This window comes from Megalobrama amblycephala, linkage group LG16 (assembly GCF_018812025.1).
Source record: "Megalobrama amblycephala isolate DHTTF-2021 linkage group LG16, ASM1881202v1, whole genome shotgun sequence".
Lineage (NCBI taxonomy): Eukaryota > Metazoa > Chordata > Actinopteri > Cypriniformes > Xenocyprididae > Megalobrama > Megalobrama amblycephala.
The window spans coordinates 37,054,503-37,073,416 of NC_063059.1; the positions used below are offsets into that span (position 1 = coordinate 37,054,503).

Below are 18,914 nucleotides of genomic sequence, written 5' to 3' on the forward strand. Positions count from 1 at the left end.
CAGTTTATCTGTTTGATAGGAGATCCGAGTCACTGATTGGATTCGCAAAGTTCTGAAGCAGTGTTTTGAAATCGGCCCATCACTATATTGTTGAAAAGTCATTATTTTGTTTTGTTGGCGCACAAAAAGTTTTCTTGTCACTTTATAATATTAAGGTAGAACCACTGTACTCACATGAACTGTTTTAAATATGTTTTTAGTACCTTTATGAACCTTTATGAGAGAGGAAGCACCATTGCTGTGAATGCAGGCCTCACTGAGCCATTGGATTTCATCAAAAATATCTTAATTTGCATTCCGAAGATTAACGAAGGTCTTATGGGTGTAGAACGACATGAGGGTGAGTAATTAATGACATTATTTAAATTTTTGGGTCTTTAATGTAATTCAATACTTTTGCTGTTCCCCAACATAACAGAAAAAATATCTCCTCACATCTTGTGGCATTTTACAAAAACTCTAGTTTATAAACTACACACAATTACTTATTTAAATCTCACATTATTGACACTGAATTTGGATCTATTTATTTTGTTGACTTGTGTACTTTCATTATCTCAGATGTTTCCAAGAATGTTTAAATCCAGAGAAATAAGCCATTTTAAAACCAGGACACGGACTGTGTCCGTGCGTCGCCTATCAATGACATCATACCCATGTTACCCCAATTTCCAGTTTTATTTTGTAGTAATCATGGAAACACCAGATGCACTTTAATATATTACATATTTTATTAGACAAGGGAACATCTGTTTGGATACATTTATAGACAGAAAACTAATCATGTTATACAGCTCAACACGTTTAGTCTTATTGTTTGAATCTCCTTTCCATTATTATATTAATATAATATTCTAATATCGATCTAGTGTACTGCAATGTGCAACAAGTGTCTCATAGCGGCCTCAGAGTAACATTATAACATAATTTTCAACACACTCAAATGTATCCAATATGATAAACAGCTCTGCGTTACCCCACATACGCTTGACCAGAAGAAGCAGAAGCACAACTGTGGCATAATAAAAGTCCTGCTTCTCTCGAGCCACGTGTCGTTCTTGTTTCTCATTAACAATCACTCCAGCAGCCTCGTTTCTGCTCCTACAGCACTCTCATCCATCAATATGATCTCTGCCTGAGTCCCGTTGGATTCTTTTCCACCAGCTGTGAGGTGAAGACAACATCTCCCATGATTCTGCGCTCAATCTCGGCGTCTCTGTGTTTTGAACAGGCGACCTCTAGTGGCGAAACATTACATATTGTGCCTTTAATTGAATGCAGAAACACTGCAATTACTTTGGCAATACAAATGTATAATATTAGTCATGCCAATAAAGCACTAAAAACTAACTAACTGGATGGATGGATTTTGCTCATTGTGAAACTTTGGAAAGTGCTTTTTCATATGATTTGCTACAGAGTTTGAATGTTTAAAACGCTCTCCACACTGAGCGCAGTGGTACGGCTTCTCTCCAGTATGGCGTCGCTCATGTGATTTCAGGTGTGCAGACAGAGAGAAACTCTTTTCACAGTATGAGCACTTGAAAGGTCTTTCTCCAGTATGAATTATCTGGTGCCGTTTCAGCTGGCCACGTGTAACGAAGCTCTTCCCACACTCGCAACACACTTGATCTCTCACACCGGTGTGTATTTTCTCATGCAGTTTACAACTTTCCTGCACTGAAAAACTCTTGCCACAGAAGGAACACACATAAGGCCTCTCATTTGTATGGACTTTCAGGTGGCTTCTCAGATTTGATGATGAATTAAAATCTTTACCGCAATGATCACAGATAAATGGCTTTTCTCCAGAGTGAATGTACAGATGACTTTTGAGACCGATTGCGTCTTTGAAACTCTTCTCACATTGAGTGCAGCGGTACGGCTTCTCTCCGGTGTGAACTCGCTCATGTGATTTCAGGTTTCCAGGCTGAGTGAAACTCTTGTCACAATATGAGCACTTGTAAGGTTTTTCTCCAGTATGAATTATTTGGTGTTGTTTCAATTGGCCAACCGTAGTAAAGCTCTTCCCACACTTCAGGCACACATGATCTCTCACGTCATTGTGTATTTTCTGGTGCTGTTTACAACTGTCCCGTCTTGCAAAACTCCTTCCACAAACAGTACACAAGTAAGGCCTTTCGTCTGAATGAATTTTTAGGTGTTTGTTGAGATGTGACAATGAGCTAAATTTTTTATCACACTGATCACAGTCGAATGGCTTTTTTCCAGAGTGAATGGTCAGATGATTCCTGAGAGCCGATTTATGTCTGAAACTCTTTCCACACTGAGAGCAGGTGTGCAGCTTTTTCGAGTTACAATGTTCCTCCCCCGCTTCATTCAGTTCTTGTCTTTGCTCTTTCACTTCCATCCAATCTAAAATAAATATATCAAGTTTAAGTGAACCCTGATTTATTTGCAGAAAGCAACAGAGATCAGGTATACATGGAAGCTTGTTTTCGCCACTAAATAAAAAATATAAGATATAATTGCGACTTTTTATCTCACAATTCTGACTTTTTTCTTAGAATTGCGTGATATAAACTCATAATTGTGTTATAAAGGCAGAATTGCAAGATATAGTCAGAATTGAGTTATAAAGTCAGAATTGAGTGATATAAACTCATAATTGTGTTATGAAGGCAGAATTGCAAAATATAGTCAGAATTGAGTTATAAAGTCAGAATTGAGTGATATAAACTCGCAACTGTGAGTTATAATGTCAGAATTGTGAGTTATAAAGTCAGAATAGTGAGATATAAAGTCAGAATCGTGTTATAAAGTCAGAATTGTGAGTTATAAAGTCAACTGCAAGATATAAAGTCAGAATTGTGAGATAAAGTCAGAATTGTGAGTTATAAAGTCAGAATTGTGAGATATAAAGTCAGAATTGTGAGATATAAAGTCAGAATTGCGTTATAAAGTCAGAATTGTGAGATATAAAGTCAGAATTGTGAGTTATAAAGTCAGAATTGTGTTATAAAATCAGAATTGTGAGATATAAAGTCAGAATTGTGAGTTATAAAGTCAGAATTGCAAGATATAAAGTCAGAATTGTGAGTTATAAAGTCAGAATTGTGAGTTATAAAGTCAGAATTGCGTTATAAAGTCAGAATTGTGATATAAAGTCAGAATTGCGTTATAAAGTCAGAATTGTGAGTTATAAAGTCAGAATTTTGATATAAAGTCAGAATTGCGTTATAAAGTCAGAATTATGAGATATAAAGTCAGAATTGTGAGATATAAAGTCAGAATTGCGTTATAAAGTCAGAATTTTGATATAAAGTCAGAATTGCGTTATAAAGTCAGAATTGTGAGTTATAAAGTCAGAATTGCGTTATAAAGTCAGAATTGTGTTATAAAGTCAGAATTATGAGATATAAAGTCAGAATTGTGAGATATAAAGTCAGAATTGCGTTATAAAGTCAGAATTGTGAGTTATAAAGTCAGAATTGCGTTATAAAGTCAGAATTTTGATATAAAGTCAGAATTGCGTTATAAAGTCAGAATTATGAGATATAAAGTCAGAATTGTGAGATATAAAGTCAGAATTGCGTTATAAAGTCAGAATTGCATTATAAAGTCAGAATGGTCTACTTGCACTGAGCCTCGTGACGCACATCCGGTTTGATATATTACGGCTCAGTTGTTTCCGGTTATTTTCAATGGGCTGTTGTTATCACATAGCTAACTAAAAGCCTCTTAAAATTTGAGTCCTCTGGATGATTTTAAATTCCAGACATATTCAGAGACCGGAGAAGAGATATTCTGATGATTGTACAGACCTTTCCAATCTCAACCGAACTTTAAGTTTAATCCAGCATATTCTTTCACCACAGGGTGTCAGCGCTCTACTTGTGAATGCATCGCTGCAGTGTGAGACGTGATGAATAGGATCAGAATGAACATAATATTATTATTTAATTTTACTCACTATTCTGAGCCATTTTTTGTATGTAATTCACACATTTATGCATTCTAATATTTAAAGTAGTTGCGCTGTCATTGCATTATTCTTTAAGATTAATTAAATATTTAACATCGTTAAGGCAGTTTTCACATTCATTCAACTATTTCAAACACTGGAATAAAAGAGCACCAATGCAAGCAATAGCCTACTGATCGTATGAATATTAGCCATAGTTAGCCTACTACACTCTTACTATAGTAAAACCATGATTCACCTTCCTAAGTAATTGATTAATTATAACTATTATATAAAAAGGTAAGTTATACTGCTGTTTAATCATCAGCTTGGTTTGTATATGCTCATCTGCTCGTTTAAATTCATTTAAATGTTAATTTAACAGGTATGAAATATGATGACTAAGAGAAAAACACTGCTAATGACAAGACGAGCACTTGACGGCGGCAGGTTAGTGGGGAAATATATTTATTTATTATTCAGAATAAGCATTTGGAAGCGAAATACATTAATAAACATTTCAGCAGGTTGAAGATAATTAATGTTAATGCAGCAGCAGAGAATATAATTAATTGTTTAAAAAACCTTTGGCAGCCCTAAAACATATTAATAATGTGCGTTTTCATGAGAAGCTCTCGTATATAAGTGCGCTGAACGCTGACCGGAAACGCTCGAGCCGTAATGAGTAGAACGCGAAAGTAGTTGTGCAAGTAGTCCAATGAGATATAAAGTCAGAATTGTGAGATATAAAGTCAGAATTGTGAGATATAAAGTCAGAATTGCGTTATAAAGTCAGAATTGTGATATAAAGTCAGAATTATGATATAAAGTCAGAATTGTGAGTTATAAAGTCAGAATTGTGATATAAAGTCAGAATTGTGAGATATAAAGTCAGAATTGTGAGATATAAAGTCAGAATTGCGTTATAAAGTCAGAATTGTGATATAAAGTCAGAATTATGATATAAAGTCAGAATTGTGAGTTATAAAGTCAGAATTGTGATATAAAGTCAGAATTGTGATATAAATTCAGAATTGTGAGTTATAAAGTCAGAATTGCGTTATAAAGTCAGAATTGCATGTTATAAAGTCGTAATTGCAATATATAAACTAGAAATTTTTACTTTTTTTCTCAGAATTGACTTTATATCTCGCAATTCTGACTTTTTAACACACAATTGTGAGAACTGGACTCGCTGACAATTGCTATACAATGACATGATCAGTCAGATGCATTTTCTGTATCATTTACCATTCATATACTGCTTATTTCACAGACACAACATGTTTTGTTACCTTCAAATATAGACACCAACCTGTTTGTTCCTCAGTATCCTCATGATTCACTCTGGATGGTTCTGGATCACTCATGTCTTCAATCTCCACTTCAACAAATGCCATCTTTAACAGTCACACAGCTTTCAGCTTTTATATCTGGAGTTTGTCCTTCTCTTGTAGGATAATGGGAATATTCTCAGTAATAATTGGTGATGCGTTGGGAGGGGCACCAGATCTGACAAATTCAAAAAGAAGTTATTTAATTAATTCTAGCATATAAAACAGCTCTATAGGAAGGTTGCTAATTTTTATGTAACCAAAGCTTTTATAAACATGAAATGGCACAAAGTATATTCTTTAATTAATACATAAACTAATAAGACACCAAACACAGACAGCAGAGATTTACATTTACACTACATTAATGCATTTAGCAGACGCTCTTTTCTAAATAGAAGAACATAAGAAATTTGTCAGAGCCTGATGTAAAAAGCTAGACTAGGAAAAAAAGCTATGGGTGAAATGTAAAGGAAATGATTTTTTTTTAGAAATCCTATTCTTTTTATAGACAGCTCTATACACAATTCTCTAATAAAGTAATTCTCTAGTAATTTACAGTAACGTTACGAACAATGTAACACTAAACATCAATAGTAAAGAAACACATTAAGCCATGAAATGAAATATTCTTTATCACACAGAAGTTCACACTCACTCAGAGACAAAATATTACACTCTAATAAATACTAAACCGGGACACATAAGGTGTTTCACTGCATTCGTATGTAAACACTTCAGCACTCGCCTCGTCTCTCGCGCTGCTCTCTGCGCATGCGCATCCTCTTGTTCTTTTGGATTAGTATGGCAAACTCGAAAACCCTTTAGTGCATTGCTGCCACCTAGTGGAAATATTTATTGTGCCAGTGCCACCAAAATTAAGTTTTTTGAAATGTCAGTTTTGTCTGGCTAAAAGTTGTTGTATATCACACTGAGCTTTAATATATATATTTCAGTATTAGTTAAACATTAACTGGGAAAAGGTAATACTGCAGTAGGCCTACACACAAAAAGATTTTGTACATTTGCATGTAGTACTTTTATTTTTGTAGCAATGTGTGACATGTAACATTTCTTTCATGTAAAGTATATCGTGAACAGAAAATTGCCATAAAATGACATCCAGGCAAGCTCCATATTCTAAACATGGTTGATTGGTAATAATGTGTTTCCTATTAGTTTCTTCCCTCAAGCAATCCATCTCATGAACACTTGACAAACACGGAACACACAACACTATTACACATTATTTACTTAAAACACTTATTTATATGTCAATTTGCACACATAACTGTACATACAATTGTCTATAACATATATTGTTTTTTGCTTTTTTTTTGCACTTTGTCTATCTTGTAATTTGTATATTATTATTTTATTCTTTTTATTATGTGTCTTGTCTTGTCGCTGTCACTCTGTTGCACTGTGGAGCTTCTGTCACTAAAACAAATTCCTAGTATGTGTAAACAACATACCTGGCAATAAAGCTCTTTCTGATTCTGATTCTTCTGATTCTATTATGTGGCAAGTCATTTGCCAATTTAGCAGAATTAAAAAGATATTTTCACACACACACACACACAACACTATACGAGCGTATGGGACGCTCAAGGGGGTTCAGGTGTAGTGCACCAAAGATGGGGTGTGTGTGTTTCCGGTAAGAGAAACAGGAGAGGGAATCCCAGTTTAACTCGTTTAATCAAGGAGGTTTGTATATGTTACTTCACACATGTGATCAGCAATCATTCACGCACAGGAGAAAACATATACAAAGTTGAATAAACAGTCCAGCCAGCCTGATTCATATTCGTGATTTAGATGCCGATTCTGCACGTCCACGCCCCGAATGAGCTGCGTATATTACATACCACTAGGGGGCGAGTTAGGGCTTTCTCACACACACACACACACACACACACACACACACACACACACACACACACACACACACACATTCCTTAAACTGCAAGTGAAATACAAAAGTGAAATATATCATAATCTATATGTATAGCAATCACATTGTGTTATATTTTCATGCCTGCAGGCAGTAAAGAGTTCAGCTGAGTTTGGCATTTCATACACATGTAAACACATGGGGTATAGAGGTCCTATATACAAAATATTCCCCAAAATTTATCAAAATTCATGAAAAATGCAACACCCTTTAGAAATCACTCAAGAAAAATTACAAAGAATTACTTAGCTAATGTCAAATTAGGTACATTTATTAATGCTGCTAAACATGTTTAATCTAATGCAATAATGTGAGCACTATGACAGCTCTAAAAGCCACTTTTCTGGACAGAAGTTCATAAATTTGCTGTGACTTTTCTTTTCTATATGGCAGTACAAGATAGTGAAGAGTTGACAGGAACATAATGCAGATGTGATGCAGAAATCCATGAATGCTTTGAGTATATCTATACCTTTAACTGTAAACAGTTTAGGACATTTTCTAAATATTGCATTACTGATTCAAAAAATTCTCCTTTGCTCTATGATTCTAACAGATGAACCTGTACCAACCCCAAAAGCAGGGTATAAGGGTTCAGTGAAAGTGGTCTGGACTCTGTGAAGGAGAGTCATTGTGTCAGAGACGCTGTAGAAGGACAGAGTTCCTGCTCTGTGATCCAGATACACTCCTATTCTAGAGGCAGCAGGGATAAGGACCTGTGCTTTATCATGAATGAAACTGAAATTCTGCTGATAATAACCCAATCTCCAAGATATTTTGTTGAAGCCAAGTCTACAGTCATCACTGTTTCCTTTACGTCCAATTCCTTTGTAACAAACTGCTACAGCCCATTCCTTCCCACTGCACTCGACCTCCCAGTAACAACGACCGTACAAACCCTCTCGACACAAGAAATTCCAATATCCATCAAATCGCTCTGGGTGATCAGGATATTGCTGGACTTCAATTGAATGTGCTGCTTTTCTGTTCTCTTCTGACAGGATGAGGTCTTTGTGTGCAGTGTTTGGATCCAATTGCAGTTGACAGAAATCTGATGAAGATGGAGGGACAAAAAGATGATAATAGAAACACTTAATGACTTGTATTAACTATCATTCAGCAACTGTGTGAGAGAACAATGTATATTATTAAAACTCAACTTACATTGCAAAAATCCATTCGGAGTTTCAGGTTCTGGAGTCTCTGAGACATGGACATTTGACACTAAAGAAAGGGAAACATAATCAAATGCTTAATATTTATATAAAATCTAAAATTATGTGAATGAATCAACAATGTTTTTTTAATAAAAAACTATTTATCTAAAATAAAATAAAAAAATAGACCTTCTCGGGATATTCTGGCTGTTTGCTGTTGACAGACGTCCCCCAAAACCTCCTTAAACGCTGAGATTGAAATATCTTTAAAAGACAGATGAGTGTGTTGAGTGAAGCTGGGAACGTCTTCAAATGAAGGTAAAACACACACAGACTGACAGCTCTGAAATGAGAATAATAATTCAGACTTAATTTAAGGATATGACACCTTTTCCTTTCTTTAATGGTGATATGTTGTCATGTGAAAGATTCACACACAGATATGATAAAAATAACTTTCATTACCTTCAGACACTGGATCTGATCATCAGTATTCAGAAGTTTCTCAATCTCTGCTTGTCTTTTTCTGAGTTCTGTCAGCTCTTGATCCAGATGTTTGTGAAGTTCCTCTGCTCGATCTATCTCAGTCTTCTCCTGAGCTCTGATCTGCTCTTTAATCTCAGAGCGTTTCTTCTCAAGAGAGCAGATGAGCTCAGTGAAGACCTTCTCAACGTCCTCCATGGTCTCTAGAGCTGAACTCTGTCAGAGACACAAAGATCTGATCATGCAGACAGAAACAACAGCTTAAATAATACATTAATGTGACCATTTCCATTATCATAGATGTTGTTGAAATCCAAAGTGATTATGCTTTGACCAGTCGTCTTCATACTGATACTCACTTTAAAAGACTTCACAGCTTCACTGAGTTCCTGCTGACCTCTCTCTCGCTCCTGGATCAGCTTCTGACACGCCAACTTTGCCTCCTTTAACTCTTTCTGAGGATGTTAACATACAAAGTTAATATAGAAGAAAAATTGCTGCAAGCAGCAAAAATCAGTTCCACAAAAATGCACACTTTTGTTTATGCAAAATAAAATAAAATTTAATATCATCTGTATACTTGTCCAAGTAGTGGATTGGATAAAAAGTTAACCATACAAAACTATAAATCACATGTGAACATGAATATAAGCATTTACCTTTTGATTTGTCCATTCAGATTCCAGAGAAACCAAACGATGTCCATTATGATTGTCAAACATACACAAGTTACAAATGCACTGATGATCATCCTGACAGTAAATCTCCAGAAGTCTCCCATGACTGAGGCAGATGTTCTCCTGAATGTTTCTGGAAGCTTTGACTAGTTTGTGCTTCATAAACGCAGGAGATTCATAGTGAAGCTGCAGGTGAGTTTGACAGAAGGAGGCCAAGCACTGCAGACAGGACTTTACAGCTCTGTTCTTCTCTGTAGTGCAAACATCACACTCCACAGCAGCCGTTTGTAGGGACGTCTTCTGCAGCGTCTCCATCATCTCAGCTATCAGAGTGTTCTTCTTCAGTAGAGGTCTCTGACTGAAGCTCTCTCTGCATTGGGGACAGCGGTACGGCGGCCCCTGCTCCTTCTGGCCCCAGCAGTCAGTAATACAGCTCATACAGTAACTGTGTCCACAGGGAATCGTCACCGGCTCCTTCAGAGGATCCAAACAGACTGGACAGCTGAACTGATCCACAAACTGACTCACTGCAGACTCTGACATTTCTTTGCAGATAATCTATATACCCTTATGAAAAAGAAGTATACTTCAAGTTAATTGTATTAAGTATGTTTGAGTATATTTTAAGTATACTTGATGTAGTAAGTATACTAATATACTCAATGTACTAGTATTAAACTTGTAAGTGTACTATTTCAATATTGCTTATAAAAGTATACGTTTTAGTGTAGTAAACTTTAAGTGCACAACTAGGTTTCTCATTTGTATTGGATCTGTGAATGTAAAAGTATACTAGTTTGCTATTTTAATACTTGTACCACGTTTTTAGTTTATGAAAGTACACTTTGAAGTATACTCTCAGTAAACTACTAGTTTAGTAGTTTTATACTGCAAGTATAATTTTCTTAAAGCAAGTTTTCTTAAAGTGAACATAACTTCATACTTATAGTTTACTATTTATATATTATATTTGCACTTTAAATATACCACTATGTTCCTATTTAGGTATTACATTTTTATACTTATATACCTTTAACTCTACTTTAATTCTTTCAATTTTAAAAACATTTTATTGTAGCTTCATGCATCCTTTTTTTATCAACATTTGAATGTGGGTAAGTTTAATGAAAAAGCAACATTTCAAAAACAAACAAACAAACAAAAACAAAAAAGCAGAGAAAATAGCATTTTTGTCAAAGACCATGTCCGGACTGGATTCAGAACAATGATCAAAATACAAATGGAGTATACTGAGTATAAGCTTCACACACAGTTGTTTACTCTTTATGGGTTCAACATTTCATTCAGTGACGCTAGGAAATTTTGATTTATATGCTGTTTAATGTTTGATGATCGTGTTGTTTTACATTTGATAAGCAATCTTCTATCAGTTGTTTTCAGCTTCTTCTTCACCTGTGTTTTGATCCGTAGATCATTTACTTAGAAGATGTGTAATAGCGCCCCCTACTGTATAACAGTGAAAACATGGATAGCCAGAAAATTCAGTCAGTGGTGGAGATAAATTAGAGCTGTAGTAAATTCCTATGTACACTACAAGTGAACTAGCCTACACAAAAATTCAGATACTTAGTTAGAATTAGGAACATGTTTTCTTTATAAATCAATATTTTCAAACAATGTACGTTTCTAAGACAGTATGTAAAACTATGTAAAAAAAAAAAAGTATTTAAGCTACTCAATCAAAAGAATAAACAGAAGCTATTTAGAATACTTAATTATACTTTTAAGTATATCTGAATCTAAAGATTGAGTACAAGTATAGGCCTAATTCTCAGATGTTTCTGACAGTTTAAGTATACTTAAGTGCAATTTCAAAGTACATACAATTGAGAAGTACATAGATCGAAAGTATACTTTCTTATTAATATATAATTTAATTTCTTATTAATAATAGCACACATGAATAAACGTCTTTTTCGTAATGGTATCTCTCTGCCAGAAGTAAATCATTAAAGAAGGTACATAAATCCACATGTAAATCATTAATTAAAAAGAGCACGTCTAAAAAACTACAAAATGCTTACAATTTTCTGTATAAAAGAATAATGCTAAAAGCTTCACCTGTAACCAAAAAAATAAACATATGACATCCAGATTAACATGTAATTATTTTCAAACACATACAGTAAAATTTGAATGCTCATTTTTCAATGCAAGCAAGAAAACATTTAAACCTTTAGTTAAGGATTATATAATGTTTTACCTGCTTTGACAGAATAACAAGTCAAATATTTCCTCCTTTACAGCTTTAACCAAACTAGAAGAGTGTGGATCCTTAAGCAGAGGCTTGTGTAGCAGGGAAATAGGTTTCATTTCTTCTGAACTTCCTGGTTTTCAGTGTGCAGATGAGAGAGGGAGAGAGCGAGAGAGAGAGAGTAAACATTGTTTAAGCCATGACTTTGCAGTTTTGATGCTATACTCTCTGTACTTGACACTGTATCTCTCTACACCAATAATCAGACTAGTCGAATGGTTTGTAATACAGAAAATGTTTCTTTGTTTTAGCTACTTCTAACACACTTCCAGCAATCTGTGTGTAAAATGATTAAATCATTGATGATATTTTAATATTAGTTGTAGAATGTCATTGGTATAAAACCTTTCATTTTAATAAAAGTGATGCTTCTTGATTATAAGAGAAAGTTTTCATTCAGCTGATGTAGAGAAAAATAATAATCACATACCATCTTACATGTATACAAAATATTTCCTAAAACTGCCACATTTACATCAAATGATTACAAGAATGTTATTAACACAAAATGCACCATTTCATTTCATTTCTCTTTATTTGATAAAAATGACATTAATTACATACTAAACTGAAAAGCAGAAATATAAAGATGAATTTTTGAAACAAACATTTCTACAATGTACAGACAGAAGGTCTATGTTAAAACTTTGCCTCTTTGAAAATGTTTCACAGCTGCTTTTTGTCAACACTGTCTGATTTTATGAAACAATAAAAATCAAGTCATATCACATCCTGAAGTCAACTCAGTTATCCAAATTGAATTACACATTGCATTGTGTTGTGTTAAAGGAAACTTCCAAAACATTAACAGATAATGTCCTAGCAGAAAAATTAATTGCAAATTCTAATGACCAAACTAACTGATGTCGATGAACTGCATCAATTATAATAAGCAATTATAATGCCAAGATGATGAAATACACACAAATATCTCATTCTGAAAAATCTGATAATGAACTGCAGATTAATTTACTTACATCTAATTTGAGTGTCATAAGGTATTTGTGATAATTAAGAAAGTACAACTTAAAGCAACCAAACTAAAATACACTTTAAATATACAGAACCACTACTGAATTTAAATGAAAGTTTGATGTATAAGTTTAACTTGTCTTTGGCACACTGTACTTAAAGCCTTTATGTATAATGCATTATAAAAGTATTTTTAATGCAGAAATTATGCCTTGTAATGAACCTTATAATGCATTGTATGATCTCATGAATAATTGTAACTTCATTTATAATACTTATCTATTCATTGAACACACATTTAGGAAGTATTATACATTAAAACACACAACCAATTTCAGAATCTGCAAATATTATAATGTATTTTAACTTACAATTGTTTAAATAAAGATATAATGCACTATAACGTACATTATGAATACCTTTATAATGCATTACACATTAAGGCTTTAAGTAAAGTTTAATCAAATACAGTCATGCATATTATTTTATGAAAATTGTATTTTTAAATTTTGCTCTTCTATGATCCTGACAGATGAATCTTTACCAGAGTAAAAAGCAGGGTATAAGGGTTCAGTGAAAGTGGTCTGGACTCTGTGAAGGAGAGTCATTGTGTCAGAGACGCTGTAGAAGGACAGAGTTCCTGCTCTGTGATCCAGATACACTCCTATTCTAGAGGAGCAGACAGCAGGGATTGAGACTTGGGCTTTATCATGAATGAAACTGAAATTCTGCAGATAATAGCCCAATCTCCAAGATATTTTGTTCATGCCAAGTTTACAGTCATCACTGCTTCCTTTACGTCCAATTCCTTTGTAACAAACTGCTACAGACCAAATGTCCCCACTGCACTCGACCTCCCAGTAACAGCGACTGTACAAACCCTCTCGACACAAGATGTACGGAAACACATCAAATCGCTCTGGGTGATCAGGATATTGATTAACTTTATCAGAGAATGATATTTTTCTGTTCTCTTCTGGCAAGATGAGGTTTTTATTTGCAGTGTTTTGATCCAGTTGCAGTTGACAGAAATCTGACGATGGATGAACACACAAACAAATATAATATGTTATTATGATTATTATTTTTCCAAAATTATTATTTTGCACTTTTAATTATATTTATATTAAAATGTATTGTTTTTGTGAAAAATGGCTCAACTTACATTGCCAAAATGTATTTGGAGTCTTTGGTTCTGGAGTCTGTGCAACATGAACATTTGACACTGAAAACAAGAGAAGAAACACAATTGTAGAGTCAATATTTAGGTGTAATCCTATAGTATGAATGACAAATTTTATATTCCATGGAAAAGAAGCATTCAGACCTTCTCGAGATATTCTGGCTGTTTGCAGTTGACAGATGTCCTCCAAAACCTCCTTAAACGCTGAGATTGAAATGTCTTTAAAAGACAGATGAGTGTGTTGAGTGAAGATGGGAACGTCTTCAAATGAAGGTAAAACACACACAGACTGACAGCTCTGAAATGAGAATAATAATTCAGACTTAATTTTTGAAACATCAGACAGTTTTTCCTTTCATTAAGAGCCTGTATCTATGGTGATATTTTGTCATGTGAACAGTTCACACACACATATTACCTTCACACAATGGATCTGATCATCAGTAATCAGAAGTTTCTCAATCTCTGCTTGTCTTTTTCTGAGTTCTGTCAGCTCTTGATCCAGATGTTTGTGAAGTTCCTCTGCTCGATCTATCTCAGTCTTCTCCTGAGCTCTGATCTGCTCTTTAATCTCAGAGCGTTTCTTCTCAAGAGAGCAGATGAGCTCAGTGAAGACCTTCTCAATGTCCTCCATGGTCTCTAGAGCTGAACTCTGTCGGAGACACAAAGATCTGATCATGCAGACAGAAACAACAGCTTAAATAATACATTAATGTGACCATCTCCATTATCATAGATGTTGTTCAAATCCAAAGTGATTATGCTTTCAGTCTAATGAAAATGCCAAGATTTAAATGTTTCCTATTTAAAACATTAAAACATATATCTGTTGTATTTGTGATTTGACCAGTCGTCTTCATACTGATACTCACTTTAAAAGACTTCACAGCTTCTCTGAGTTCCCGCTGACCTCTCTCTCGCTCCTGGATCAGCTTCTGACATGCCAACTTTGCCTCCTTTAACTCTTTCTGAGGATGTTAACATAAAAAAGTAATTTAAGTAAGTAATTTAAAAATATTAAAGAATTTTTACTAATATTATCAGCTCAAGAAACAAAGACAACTACCTGAAATGATAAGCATTGATTACCTTTTTACTAGTCCATTCTGAATCCACAGACACCACATTGTGTTTTTTATGATTGTTAATCAAACATAAGTTACAAATGCACTGACGATCATCCTGACAGTAAATCTCCAGAAGTTTCCCATGACTGAGGCAGATGTTCTCCTGAATGTTTCTGGAAGCTTGGACTAGTTTGTGCTTCATAAACGCAGGAGATTCATAGTGAAGCTGCAGGTGAGTTTGACAGAAGGAGGCCAAGCACTGCAGACAGGACTTTACAGCTCTGTTCTTCTCTGTAGTGCAAACATCACACTCCACAGCAGCCGTTTGTAGGGACGTCTTCTGCAGCGTCTCCATCATCTCAGCTATCAGAGTGTTCTTCTTCAGTAGAGGTCTCTGACTGAAGCTCTCTCTGCATTGGGGACAGCGGTACGGCGGCCCCTGCTCCTTCTGGCCCCAGCAGTCAGTAATACAGCTCATACAGTAACTGTGTCCACAGGGAATCGTCACCGGCTCCTTCAGAGGATCCAAACAGACTGGACAGCTGAACTGATCCACAAACTGACTCACTGCAGACTCTGACATTTCTTTGCAGACATTCTATATACCCTTATGAAAAAGAAGTACTTTTATTAAGTTAATTTTATTAAGTAGCCCATGTTGATGTAGAAAGAATACTAATACCAATGTACTAGTAGTAAACTTGTAAGTGTACTATTTCAATACTGCTTAGGACTAAATTGGCACATTTCTAGTATATAAAAGTATATGTTTTAGTGTATTCTAAGTGTAACAGTAGTACACTTTAAGTGCACTAGTTCAGAACTTTCTCATTTGTATTGCATCTGTGAACTTAGTAGTAATTTTAACACTTGTACCACATTTTTTAGTTTAAGAAAGTAAAATTTGAAGTATACTCTCAGTAAACTACTAAGTTTAGAAGTTTTATACTGCAAGTATAAGGGGGGGGGGGGGTATCACACACAGTTTCTGCCAATCTCATGTTGATCTTGAGTACCTATAGAGTAGTATAGCATCCTTCAAATAAAGAAATAGAGGTATGCACGTGACATCACCGTCAACAGTTACGACCGCGGTCACGCCCACTGAATGGCACAAAGACAATCAGGCAGCATTGGTTTTCAGCGTGAATGCCGCGAAAAACACACAAAACACATCCAAAACGGGAAAGAGCTTTGTGATTGACTGTACAAATAGCTTTGACACAAAACCTGAGGTATATATTTAAAAACTGAAGAAAGCAACAGAAAAAAGAAGCGAATGGATCACTGCAATTTACAGAAACAACTGGACTCCAGCAGAGAAACATGGATTTGCAGTTATCATTTTGAGTCAAAATGTTGGATTTTGAGGTAAAATCATACCATATTACATACATTGTATTGTTAGATATTGTGTTGACAACACATCAATTAAATATTCACCATCTTATATTCTTCATAATTGGATGTTTTTAAATAAACACTGACAAAAACTATACAAGTTTTAGGGCTAGACAATATATATAACATTGATATAAGTGATTACTCGGATTTAAACCTACCTATATTGTAGTTATATAAAATATTCACAGGCAGATTTGCTTTATGTATTTTCCCGGCGTCAAATCAGGCACATATAAATGTCAGGAAACACGATTCCTGGCTGCATGTCAATATCCATGGATAGGTTTATTTGACATGTCATAAGGAACACTTTCGAGTCCAACTTTTAGTGTAATTCGTTTGTTTTACTCCGTTTTCGCAGTTTCCCCTATTAAATCCAGTCAGGCAGGTTCTTTTGCCACTCAGTCCAGCTGAGGGAGCGCGTTCTGGCGGGAAAGTGACGTACGTCGACGTCGATGCATACCCTCTATACACCGTCATTCGTCCAACTCGTGTTTGGAAACTTTGGCCATGTTTAGCATGAGAATCCAACTCTTTAACAGTGTAAACAAGTAAGAATACATGATTACACCCCCCTTTAATGAAAGAGCACATCTTAACTACAAAAGGCTAACATTTTTTTTTGTATTAATATAAAGGAATAATGCTAAACTCTTCATCTGTAACCAAAAGAATAAACATACGACATCCAGATTAAAAGTGAATTTTTAAACACATACAGTAAAATTTGAATGCTCATTTTTCAATGCAAGCAAGAAGACATTAAAACCTTTAGTTAAGGATTATACGATGTTCTTACCTGCTTTGACAGAATAACAAGTCAAATATTCCCTCCTTTACAGCTTTAACCAAACTAGAAGAGTGTGGATCCTTAAGCAGAGGCTCGTGTAGCAGGGAAATAGGTTTCATTTCTCCCGAATCCACAAACTTCCTGGTTTTCAGTGTGCAGATGAGAGAACATTTTTTATGTGAAACCGTGACTTTGCAGTTTTGATGCTCTACTCTCTGTAGGCTACTTTGCTTAAAATCATACTGTATCTCTCGACACCAATAATCAGATGAAACCTATTTCCCTGTTACACGAGCCTCTGCTTAAGGATCCACACTCTTCTAGTTTGGTTAAAGCTGTAAAGGAGTGAATATTTGACTTGTTAATCAGACTAGTCAGAGTGTTTGTAATAACATACAGAAAATGTTTCTTTGTTTTAACAGCTTCTAACACACTTTCAGCAATCTCTGTGTGAAATGATTAAATCATTGATGATTATGTATTCATATTTGTTGTACAATGTCATAGGCATCAAACCTTTCAGAAATGATTTCATGTTTAAAAAAAAAAAATAAAAATCGGTGTGTCTTTAATTAGAAATTCTCAAGTAAAGTTTATTTTGTTTAACTTTTACTAAAATTTTACTTACATTTTGTAAAAAAAAAAATACTTTTTTTATGCTTTTTTGCTTATAAAAATACTTTTTTATGCTATGTATCTTATTTAATTCCTGAGTAACGTTTATTTAACATTACTACAATTCATTTATAAAGCATTAATACTAATGTGTTAAATAAAAATATCTGAACATAAGCCAATAACACTGACAGACAACATTGTAACACTGTAAATGTATTAATTCAGTAAAAGACGAAACAAAAATATAAGGATAAACAAATAAACATTCTCATCTTCTGTCCGCAATTTAAGGTAATATTGCCATCAAACATACATTACTGGAAAGTTAATTAGTAGTTAGGATTTTTATAATGCACATTAGCTTCCCTTTCTCCTAAAACTGGATTCATCTTTAAATGTGTTTAATTGTTGATTTTCAAAGCACTAAACTAAGAGGCCGCCATCCAAAACATTTTAGTTTTCTTTAACCTGAGCACAAATGTTTTTAAAATGTTTGTGACATGTTCAATTCTGCATGCACAACATATGCAGATTCTAACACAATGTATCTTTAATTTGACCAAAATAATTATCTCCAAGCAGAGATCACATGTTTGTGCCACACACAAAAATGTTGTTCATTGACATTTCATGTGCCCATCCTGATACTCAAGAAAAATTGTTTAGAGGAAACAAGAAATGTGTTTAATGTTATTATGGGTCATAGAATATTTTAAATACATCTGAAAAGTTCATCTGAAAGTAAAAAAAAAAAAAAAAAATTCTTCCCAACTAGAGTCCCCCCTGTGAATCTCAGCCATTTCCAGCCCTATAGGCCATATATCAGAACTGTTTTATCAGACTTCACAATTAACCCACACAAAACATCATCCATGCTTCAAAACATATTTATTGTGCCAATAATTTGACAGATGCCACCAAAATGAAAAGTTTTGTCATTGTGTGAGTCGCACCAGTCAAAATATTTTGATATTTTTGTTTGTCATTTTTACCATGCCAGTCAACCCTGGAAATGTTAGTTATATATACATTTTATTTTTGTTTTACTTTTTATAGACTTGACTGATCACTATAT

General features: G+C 34.5%; 3 protein-coding genes across 3 annotated transcripts; all 3 read right to left on the bottom strand.

Annotated features, from left to right (window-relative positions):
- Positions 1-909: 909 nt before the first annotated feature.
- On the bottom strand, positions 910-6,028 carry LOC125249617 (gastrula zinc finger protein XlCGF8.2DB-like). Its single transcript, XM_048161940.1, has 3 exons — positions 5,918-6,028; positions 5,241-5,437; positions 910-2,376 (listed from the first exon to the last, which is right to left on the bottom strand). Exons 2-3 carry the CDS (start codon positions 5,323-5,325, stop codon positions 1,340-1,342), a joined length of 1,122 nt encoding a protein of 373 aa, XP_048017897.1. The 5' UTR covers positions 5,326-5,437; positions 5,918-6,028; the 3' UTR covers positions 910-1,339.
- Positions 6,029-6,938: 910 nt separating this feature from the next.
- Positions 6,939-11,906, bottom strand: LOC125248601 (tripartite motif-containing protein 16-like). Its single transcript, XM_048160606.1, has 7 exons — positions 11,755-11,906; positions 9,513-10,097; positions 9,213-9,308; positions 8,836-9,069; positions 8,560-8,713; positions 8,378-8,437; positions 6,939-8,264 (listed from the first exon to the last, which is right to left on the bottom strand). Exons 2-7 carry the CDS (start codon positions 10,071-10,073, stop codon positions 7,735-7,737), a joined length of 1,635 nt encoding a protein of 544 aa, XP_048016563.1. The 5' UTR covers positions 10,074-10,097; positions 11,755-11,906; the 3' UTR covers positions 6,939-7,734.
- Positions 11,907-12,321: 415 nt separating this feature from the next.
- LOC125248597 (tripartite motif-containing protein 16-like) lies at positions 12,322-17,377 on the bottom strand. The gene is made up of 7 exons (XM_048160602.1): positions 17,231-17,377; positions 15,050-15,634; positions 14,833-14,928; positions 14,379-14,612; positions 14,105-14,258; positions 13,943-14,002; positions 12,322-13,810 (listed from the first exon to the last, which is right to left on the bottom strand). Exons 2-7 carry the CDS (start codon positions 15,608-15,610, stop codon positions 13,263-13,265), a joined length of 1,653 nt encoding a protein of 550 aa, XP_048016559.1. The 5' UTR covers positions 15,611-15,634; positions 17,231-17,377; the 3' UTR covers positions 12,322-13,262.
- Positions 17,378-18,914: the final 1,537 nt, after the last annotated feature.